Here is a 10576-nt window from a genome sequence, read left to right on the forward strand (position 1 = left end):
CATAGACATAGATGGGGCAGGACTAGGGAGATTATCAGAGAGCATGGTAAGAAGGGCTAATTGATGCACACAGCAAATATCTTAGAACTCAGATGAAGATGGGACCTATTGTGCTACTGTTTGGATCTGATCTATCCCCCAAAGGCCAGTGTGTTAATGTTGATCTCATGGTGTTACTGAAAAGTGGTGAAACTTTTATGAAGTGTGGCCAAATGGGAGATCTTTGGTTACTGAGGGTGTGCTCTCAAATTAGGTGGAAAATCCAGACCATACCACTTCTCTCTTTCTTCAGCTTTGGCTGTAAGATGAGTGCTTTTCTGTTTTTTTTTTTTTTTTTTTTTGCTACATTGGAGATTTACTCAAGGGCCTCAGGCATGCTAGGCAAGCACTCTTCCACTAAGTTATATGCCCAACCCTTTCAAAATTTTATTTTGAAACAGACTTTCACTAAATTGCCTGGGCTAGCCTTGAACTTTGAGTATCTGGGATTGCAGGCATGTGCTACTGTAGCTGGACAAGGCAAACAGTTTTGCTCTGCTATACACTCCTGCCAGAATGTACTGCCTTAACCAAAGCAACAGGGTTAACTGACCAGGAATGAAGTTCTCCAAGTCTGTGAGATGAAATACACATTTTCTCTTTAGAAGTTGACTATCTTAGGTATTTGTTATAGTGACAGCTGATTAAAACCAGGGGAACCAACTCATCAACTAAGGACTCAGGCAGTTTGTCTGGGAGGAGGTGTTATCATGAGGGAAAGGGGAAAATAGATCCTTGAAGATTCAAAGATTTGGGCCAAATATAGAGCGTGAGTCTGTGATTGCTCTGTATGAGATACAGGGTTCCTGCTATATAAACCAATGCCTTGAAAATTCATAATTTAATCATTTATGTTTGACAGTGTGTTCATTTTCTGTTGTTATAACAAAATACCTGAGGTTGAGTAATTTATGAAGTGGGGGAGTTTTAGGATGAAGGGTGTAGCTCAGTGGCAGAGCCAATCCACAGCACCAAAAATAAGAGGCTTAATTAGCTCATGTTTTTGGAGGCTGAAGATCTAAAGTTGGGTAGTTACAGATGTTCACACTTATGAGAGATGCTTTGGATGCTCACAACACAGCAGAGGGGAGAAAAGGGAAATTTCTCTGTGCACATGAGGCAGCCTGGTTGGGTTGGTTCACTTAATAACCATCTACTCTTATGAAAATTAATTCACTCCAAGAGACAAGCATTGACCCCTTCTTAAGACCCATAAGGACCCAACTAATTCCTGCTAGACTTCACCATTTAAAGGTTCTACTATTTCTTAACATTGTCACCTGGGGACCAACCTCTAGCACAGAAACCCTTTGGGGACAGACCACATTTGAACATAGCAGGCACCATGTTCATCCCTGTCAATGTTCCCTTCAGCTTGCTCCAACAGCTTTGTTTCCAGATCTCCAAACTCTTCCTTTCACTGTTGTTCTGGGTCATCTCCCTCAGCCAAATCCCTTGCATTGTGGTGTATGCTGTCTGCCTCTCAGCACACTTGACATACCATGGAAAGGATTGCTTATATGTGGACACTTCTTGTCACTGTGTCTGAATGTTCTCATAGACAAGGTTTAAAGAGGAAATCACCTCTTTGAAAGCATCTAATTCTTGCCCTCTTGACTCATTCCTAATTGCATGACTGCATGAATGTGTGTCTCATATAATGCCCTTCTCTGACATTCGGTGAACAAATATTAGCACTCCTCAACCTACAAGCGTGTGCCAATATCTTGGTGTTAGATTCAATCACTTCACTTCCTTCATTTATTACATGGTCATCTAGCTTTTTTAGTATCCTTCCTAGTCAGTCTCTTTTTGTCTATGTAAAGTGGAGGGCGAGGGAGTCTGGTGGGAGAAATAGTGCTAATCATTTATTGGCAAAGGCTAATCAATGTGAAGAAAGATGTGGTGTTAAAGATGGATCTACAGACTTTGCACTCTACTCTCTATCTGCAGGTGAGCTAGGATGGGGCCATGTGACTTTGAGATTAGCGAGAATTGCAATCTAGGTACACAAAGTTCTTCCCAGCTTATCAAGAGATACTGTCTGTATCAAAGAAAATCTAGTATTTCTGGATGGGTGAGTACCAAAGGGAAGAGGGTGTGATAGAACCAACACATAACTCTTGCGCAGAATTTAAAAAGCTGCCTTAACCAAGATCACTACGTTGATGTTTTCTCCCACTTTGCCCATTTCAGTCCTTCCAGAATAGGAGGTCAGACAGACAAGCTGTAAGCCAGTCTCCACAGATACCTTCAGAGGTAGGTGGGATAAGGGTCTTGAGGTTTGAGCCTATATTTGTGACTTGCTTGGATGGGGTCCCTGCTCAGATGGTGTCAACTATTTCTATGAGATGTGGATTATTGTTTCACATGTCAAAATAAGAAAATTGAGAAGTAATATGACCTGTCTGCGGTCCCAAAGGCAGAAAGAACATAGATAGAATGGAGGTATCAACATGTTTATTCCCACATCTAGCTTGTCTCTTCTTCAACAGTTTTAGAAAACACAGAATCTAGAATTCTAGGGAGAGAACTAGTTCACATTTTTTGGATGCCTTAAGGATCTATTTAATTCTACTTTATTACTTCACATGTAGAATACATAATGTTTACACTCCTTGTGGCAAGTTGGCACATGTATCCAACACACCCTAATTTCTATTTGTATCCTTATTTCTTCCCTCCCTTCTCTCTTCCTCCACTTCTTGATCACCTTCCCTTCTGCCAATGAGCTCTCTTCCTACATCTATCTTTTATTTTGTGCTTAGCTTTTCTCTGGGTTTCTCATATAGGGCAAACCATGTGATATCTAAATGTGTGTCTGATTCAATCATATAATGTGGCCTCAAGGTTCGTCCATTTTCACACAAATGACTCAAGTATGTCTTTCTGTATGGTAGAAGAGTGCCCCACAGTGTGTACACACCACATTTTCTTCATCCATTCATCTGTTGAAGGACATACAGGCTACTTCCAAGATTTAGCAATGATGAATTGTGTTACTATAAACATGATTACATATGCATCTGTAATACCATATGTATTTTTTTATATTTAGTACAGGATCTGCAGGGTCTATAGTGTCTGTCTACATAGATCTGACTCATAGTGATTCTCTTGTTTTCAGCCTCCCAAGCGCTGGGATTACAGGCATATGCCACCACTTCCAGTCTCAGTTGCCCTCTCAGTGTACCTCAGGGCTGGTTCCAGCATGGCACGCTGGGAAATTGAGCCTCAGCCACTGTGCTCTGCATAAGCAGGCACTTTAGTCCACTAAGGTATCTGGCCAGCCACCATATGATGTCTTTAACTCTTTTGGGAAGATACCTAGAAGAAAAATATCTTGGTCAAATGAAGTTTCTAGTTTTAGCCTTTTTTGTTTTTGGAATCTCCATGCTGATTTTCCTAGTGGCTGCTGTATATTTAATTGTCCTAAAATTTATCTCAAATGAGCAAAAGAATCTATTAAGAACTTTGTGATAAGCACCTGGTCTAGCATGAGAACTGTACTTGACATGATACTTCATTTCTCTTGAGTGATTTAGTGTAACTGAAGTGTGCAGAAAAGGAATTGGGTATCCCCAGGATCCTGAACACTTTGGTGGGGCAGAGATTGTGAGCAAAGTACTAGACTAAAGTGAGGCCTTATAAGTGAGTTGATTTCAAGCTCTCCAAAACTTGAGTCTATGGTAATATTTTTAAATATAAAGAAAGCCTCCCAGAAACAAGTGATTTGGGTTTGTTGTATCACTGTGTGAGTCTTCCTCCTCCTTCATGCAAAAAGACATTCCAGGAATCCACCTTGCATTTCATGCCCACCCTCACCCAGGTAGCTGTTTGTCATATTCTCACCTGTACTTGTAACCTGTATTGTCATGATTCAGTGCCTTCACAGGATCAGAGCACTTTTAGCAGCTTGGTGGTACCTGCCTATAATCCCACCACTCTGGGAGGCCAAGGAATGATGATCAGAAATTCAAGCCCAGTCTGGGAGGGTCAATCCCGTTTTTCAAAAAAAGGGTTGAGGGCCTGAGAATATAACTCAGTGTGAAAGCCTGTATTCAATGGTCAGTATGGGGGCTGAGAGTGGGGGACAAAAAAATGATACTTGGAGCTTCAGGCTCAAGTATCAGAAAAACCGTTATTTCTTGTAAAAAGAATGTTAAAAACTTTCAAGATTTCTGGAAGCCTGTCATACTTAAAGACAATTTTCCTTTGACTTAAAAAATCACCAATTAAGCTGTATCCTTTGAGTAAATATTGTCCAGTGGTAAGTGAAGTCTCATCTTGGCAATTCTACATCATCAAGTCATGCTCAGGCAAGACATCAGGGACAGTTCTGAATAGAGAAGGTTGGAGAGCAGATATTCCATCTGAGAGTGGAATCCCACCAAACACCTGAGTGTTTACAACTGAAGGTTTCTTTTCTCTTTTTCTTTCTCTCCCTAATCTGCCCTTCCTCTTGTCTTTCTTCAAACCTCTTACAACCAGTTTGCCTAAAAGTCAGTTCATTTACTGACTCATGCACCTAAAACTTTCAAATTTCTTTTTTCAAATTAATTTTATTAAAATGTTCAAATTTCACATGTGCCAAGAGGAGAACGAGTTTTCATAGTTCTCTTTGACAAATTCTTTACTTTTAAAACAATTTCTAGCATTACACCTGCTTTTCAGTAATCTTGGTGGGTCCATCTAGAGCAGCAGCATTCAACAGAGCTTTTGGAAATAAAGTGTTCTGTGTTTGAACTGTTCAGTATAATGTCCCTGCAGCTAGATGTGGATATTCAATGCCTGAAAATTAATTTTTAGAGTTTGATTTCATGAATTTAAATAGTTACAGCGGCTAACAGTTACTATATTATTATGGAGGAGTTGCTGCTACTTGGTTGAAACTTCTGGACAGATATACTTTCAGGGAGATAATCACTGCCTTGTTATTGTTTAATTCACAGTATCAGAGTTTAGCTCCTTCCTCAGGCTGTGTTTCCCTCCTTGCTATTTTGTCTCAGGAAGGAAACATAGTCAGTGCTTTCTAGAGGGGAGGAACTGGTGATCTGTATGCTTAGTTGACCTTAAATATGAAGTAGCCTGAATTTTTGGAATTAGCTGCCAGTGACTGATGTTAGCCCCTATCTAAAGACAAGTGTTTAATTGACTTCTTACACAGTTATACAGAAGGTTGGAAGACTGAAGAGCGTTAGGTTTTTGTTAACACTTAGATAAAATCGAATTTGTCTTTGTTACAAATGTTAATTTAATTTTTAAAGGAGCAACAAATAACTTATTTTCAATTAAAAAAGGAAGGAAACATAGCAGATAGAAGATGAAGGGGACAAATAAGTATAAGCAGGGGATTTTATTTATTTATTTATTGTGGAACTGGGGATTGAACTCAGGCCCTTGTGCTTGCCAGGCAAGTCCTTATTCTACTGAGCCATCTCCCTGGCCCCAAGCAGGGCATTTTTTTTTTTTTTGGCTGATCCAGGGATTGAACTCAGGTCCTTGTGCTTGCCAGGGAAGTGTTTATTCTACTGAGCCACTTCCCTGGCACCCACCCAAGCAGGGGATTTTTTTTTTTTTTGGCGGAACCGGGGATTGAACTCAGATCCTTGCGTTTGCCAGTCAAGCGCTTATCCTACTGAGCCATCTCCCCGGCCCCTAAAGCAGGGGATTTTGATGGAATTAATTTTCATCATCCCGAGCTTCAGGAAAACTAAGAGGTCTCCACAGATCTCTATGTGACTTTTCAATTACATCAGTCACTGCCAGCTAATTCCAAAACCCTTCACTACTTCTTATGTGCAACTTGGTGGCCAGAATTATGTGATAGATCCAGGTTTCACAGTTAAAAGTTGGTGGAGTTAGGCTTCTAGTTTAAGTGTCTTTGAGTCTTCTTTGACTCTTCATTTTTACTCCCCTATAAAATATGGAACAGCAAGCAGAAACTGCCTTTGCATTACATTAGTTAGAACAAAGAGGACAGGGCAAACAGGGATGTCAGATGGGCAGAATTGCCACCCAAATGCCTAATGAAGCAAGAGTTGCATCAATTATCCAAAGACTGAAAAAGACCAGGTTTTTTTGGCTAGGATATTTTCTCCATTAACTCATGCTAGCTATGAAAGGGATGATGTATGTGTCAACCTGTAGATGTAAGAAGATTTATTAGGATTTTGTTATTTTATAAAGAGAGAACAAAATAGTATTAAAACAGAAAAATTACAAGTGATGCATAATCAATTAATAAAGTAGTATGAATTTTACAGTATTTGTTGTAATGTACACTGTTGTCTTCCAACCAGTTATTCATATTGCCAGATATATGCATACAAAATGGTAAGAAGAAAGATAAAAAGGAAGAAATATATAAGAAAATAAGGGGAGGAAAAGGGGAATCATTTGAAAAAAGGAAAGAAAACAAATTAAGCATTATCTACTCCTTTCCATAGTCCAGCAGAAACCAGTTGTACAGTTGTCCAAACCATTCTATCAGGATATTTTTATAGCAAAAAGAAACTGGAAGAATTTAGGTCTTAGTGGTATGAGACATGATCATAATACTTACATTTGAATTTCTGGAATAGCTTATATGCTGTGATATTTTTCTCCCCCTTCAATGTACATTATTTAGTATGATTAGTCATTCCTTTGTTTCTTCAGGAAAACTAAGAGGTGTCCACAGATCTTTATGTGATGCTTCAACTGCAAAATACCATCTCATTATCAGCCAACTGATAAATTGTTTAGCAGTGTGGTCTCTCCTCTCTCCAAGAAACTACAGTGATAGGATGTGGTCAACATTGCTCGCTATTGTTTTCACTCTCGTTGTTGGTTTTTGATTCTATTCCTTCACCTAACCTGAAGCAAATTCCTCTCTTGAGGACACAAGACCAAAAGGAGCAACAGCAGGAGTGGGAAAGTTGTTACATAACAGATACTGTTATCAACTTTCACTATGCTTCTAGGTCTGGCTGTCTTGTGGAAGAGTTCAATGTACATTGCAGACATACAGTGTCACCTGGCCAACAGCAAGTTGGGTGTTTCTTGAACTACAGCCTTTTCTTTTTCTGCTACTGAAGGTTACATTACTCAGATGCCCACACTTTATAGTCTTCAGCTGTGACCCAAATACAATTCTACTTGAGTCTCCATAAACTTCTGGGGACACAGAGTCAGCTCTAATACTAGTATTCATAAAACCTTTCCTTACCTGGAGTTAGAAGTTGGCATCTTCACATTGCTGAATAAGACTTTTTACCACTAAAACCTACTTCAAAATCCTGAGTATAATTCTTCCACTGTGTCCCTGTGGCACTGAAAGCTTTATAAATCCCTTACCTGTTGTGGGCTTCCATCTTTTCTTTAGTTGTCCTAAGTAAATTATCTTATAACTGACTCTGAAATCAATATAGTGCCTTTTGATGTTCTTTAAAATTTCTGTTATGTGGAAAAAATTTCCTAGTCATTTTACTTTATATAGTTTAAAATAAAATATCAGGACACTTAATGTATTTTGTTTCATAAAAGTAGTGATTATAACATAATGGATGGTGCATTACTATACTTATCCACTTTCTCCATGTACTTTTTATGTAAGAATTACATGATCTGAAATTTTCTATTTATTAATCATATAGTGTAATGCATTTAAAAATAATTTCGCAAAGGAAGCATGTGGTGTGCAATGGGAAGAAGCAGGTGGATGTTAATGGCTAGCTTAGGAACTGATATATTACTGGGTACCAGAGAGTGAAATAGGGAAGCAGGAAAAAAATAATATAACATTCACAAGAATGTTCTCTGTTTTCTGCCCTCTTCACCTTCAATTTATTTTCTGTCTCTAGCAGTATCAAGAAAAGACCTGTCTTCTGTGAGAACTTAATCTGAAGCACGCAGAAAACAATGAAGTTCTGCATTTGCCTCATCATGTTCATCTGTGTCCTTCTTCCTGTGCTGGGAAACCTCAGGACAAAATATGGTGGTGGTAATGGTACAGAGAGAGGAAGGGCCAAAGTGGTCCATAATATCTCATTCTTAGATGTGTGTGTGTGTGTGTGTGTGTGTGTGTGTGAGAGAGAGAGAGAGAGAGAGAGAGAGAGAGAGAGAGAGAGAGAGAGAGAGCTCTGCACAATCCTTATGTCATCACTGATTTAGGGCCACACTTCCAGGATCAGCCTTTAGAGGATCAGAACTCTCCTTAGACAAAGACACCCCCAGAAAGATTAGGTGGAACACTCCCAATCTGGGGTTCCTTCAGGGTTCTTCTCCCAGCTCTGAGACAAATAGTGAGCCTATGGAAAGGGTTGAAGATAATATTGCCATAAATCCCATAGACCGACATGAAATAATATTTTCTAATGTTAGACAAGTGTGCATAGAGGAAACAGCACACTTCCCTTTGAGCCTAAAGGGAAGATTGTTTTCAAAATTGTTGTGCCATAGCTGGGTGAGTGCTTGACAAATCCCAGGAAGGTGGTATTTAACACATGCATTTTGTTTAGGGGAAGAACATTTTAGAGCATGAAGAATGGAGACCACAAATAAGGGCTCTTTAGTGGGTCAAGTGATAAATGTGGGGACCACAAAGGGACTGAACAGGAGAACTGTGAGACAGGGAAAGACATGGAGCTTAGCTATGAAGAGGGTGAGTACTTAGGTGATATTAGCAAAGACTAAATAGGGATCAAAGTAAGCTCTTAATCTTCCCTAGCCTGGCTTTTCTATTCTGTAAAGATGGCGTGGAAATTAGGTCTGCAGTATGCTACAGGCCCTGAGACATAAGGTTATATGAGAACACATTTGGTGGCACGGTATCTTACATGGTGATGATGTCCCCAATCCTATCTTTAGGACCTAGAGTCTCACAGTGTCACAGTGATATGCAGAAGGAAGGAACACATGTCATACAGGTGCAATCTCTTGCAAAGAGACATTGTTTTGAATCTGAGAAAGGAATTCTGGAGGAAGGTAGAGAAGTGCTTTATTTATGGCTTAAAGCCCAACTTCCAGGAGGGATTGTTCAGACTTTAAAAGAGTTTCTTCTCCAATTTGTGAGTAGATTGACCCCACCAGTTTCTACCATCTCAATTCCAGTTGAAGTACGAGAATTTGATGAGTGCTGGGTACAACCTCCATCAGAGTACTGCGCCAACAGGTGCAGTAAGCTACTAAATTGCATAAATCCTAATCATACATGCTGTTGGACCTACTGTGGAAACATTTGCCTGGACAATGAGTAAGTTGGTTGGCTCAGGGAGGTTAGTGCCTGGGCATGCTTAACTTCTCCTCACCCATCATTCAGACAATGTGGTCCAGAACAGAGGACCACAGTCACTTAAATTCCGGTCAAATAAATAGACCTTTAAGGCAATGGTATTCTATCTCTGAATCTAGGCTGCCACTCCCTGCAAACAAAACAGAGACATCAGTATGGGGTTTCTACTTTTCCCTACCTCACTCAGTTTCTTTGCTTCTATCGAAATATCACCCATCAGATTTCACACTACAAAAAAAAAAAAAAAAAAAAAAAAAAGATTTCACAGTACCCTTGGTTCAAAGATTCAGTTTCTGATCCCCCTTCTTTAGGCCCAGCTCAGAGAGACCCACTCTTCACTTGTGTACCAACCATCATATCTTGAGAAACGACCTAAAAATGAGAAACTCTCGATGCAACAGAAGGAATTTCTGGAGCCTAGGGTGCTACTGAGCTGGGAAATGGATTTTACCAGAGTTATTGACTTTTAACCACCCATTTTTTTCTCTTTTAGAGAGCCTTTTAAGACAATGATAATCCCCTAAATTCTATCTGGCCCACAAGGGCTGTGAGCAGAAGAATGAGGCTGTGTTATAGGAAGAGTGCTGCCTGGTTGCTTGGAATAGTCACTTGCTCCAGCTGAAAGCCTCTTTGCTGTCTCTTTGACCCCTTCATCCTGAGAAGACTCAAGATGTTTGCCAAATAAATGGATAAATCAATCTGAAGGCACTGTGGTTTTTGTTACACCTTCCATGCTTCCCTTTTTACTGTCCTCAGCAGTCCCAGGGGTTGTTCCCCCTTCAAAATGGACTCAGAATTGCCTGGACTTGGTCTTCACTGTAACACATCTCCTTGACTTTCCAATTCTGCCTTCCTTGCTTCACCAGGTTGCCAACTGCTATGACACAAATACAGACATTTATAAAAATTGAGTGAAGTTAATGAAATAAGAATCTATTTTCATTTGCAGTATGTGTCACCAAGGGTGGTTAATCATCCATTCCACAATTCAAAGACTAAGATCAGCATCTTTAGCTCTGTCATCTCTCAGGCCCTCCTGTGCTGGTTCCTCTACAACCAGCTAACAGATGGGAGAGAAAAGGTAGCATGGAGGCTCACAAACAGGGTTTTAAGATCTGTGTATACAAGTGGAATTCCTTTTTATTTGTATTCCATTGCCATCATACAGTCATATAAGCCCACCTACTGTCAAAGGAATCTGGGAATTGTAGTCTAGCTACATTCCCAAGAATATGAAAGGATGTTGAGTGAACAAATGATAGT

The 10576-nt window shown here is 39.8% G+C and overlaps 1 protein-coding gene across 3 annotated transcripts; it reads left to right on the plus strand.

Moving 5' to 3' along the window:
• Positions 1-2163: 2163 nt before the first annotated feature.
• On the plus strand, positions 2164-10017 carry Wfdc9 (WAP four-disulfide core domain 9). Of its 3 annotated transcripts, none has more exons than XM_023720804.1 (4): positions 2164-2298; positions 7884-8023; positions 9133-9274; positions 9807-10017. In XM_023720804.1, exons 2-4 carry the CDS (start codon positions 7942-7944, stop codon positions 9835-9837), a joined length of 255 nt encoding a protein of 84 aa, XP_023576572.1. In that variant the 5' UTR covers positions 2164-2298; positions 7884-7941; the 3' UTR covers positions 9838-10017. The 3 variants fall into 3 exon arrangements, with proteins under 3 accessions (XP_023576572.1, XP_004636186.1, XP_023576571.1); XM_004636129.2 differs by having other exon boundaries at positions 2167-2298; positions 7887-8029; XM_023720803.1 differs by having other exon boundaries at positions 2168-2298; positions 7884-8029.
• Positions 10018-10576: the final 559 nt, after the last annotated feature.

The sequence above is a fragment of the Octodon degus genome, unplaced genomic scaffold (assembly GCF_000260255.1).
Source record: "Octodon degus isolate 3935 unplaced genomic scaffold, OctDeg1.0 scaffold00077, whole genome shotgun sequence".
NCBI lineage: Eukaryota > Metazoa > Chordata > Mammalia > Rodentia > Octodontidae > Octodon > Octodon degus.

Excerpts from the sequence above, each read along its gene's own strand:
- Wfdc9 (XM_004636129.2), top strand. The coding sequence starts at position 7,942 with ATGAAGTTCTGCATTTGCCTCATCATGTTCATCTGTGTCCTTCTTCCT. Across the intron at positions 8,030-9,132 it reads AAAATATGGTGGTGGTAATG|TTGAAGTACGAGAATTTGAT; the intron begins GTACAGAGAGAG and ends TCTCAATTCCAG. Across the intron at positions 9,275-9,806 it reads AACATTTGCCTGGACAATGA|AGAGCCTTTTAAGACAATGA; the intron begins GTAAGTTGGTTG and ends TTTCTCTTTTAG.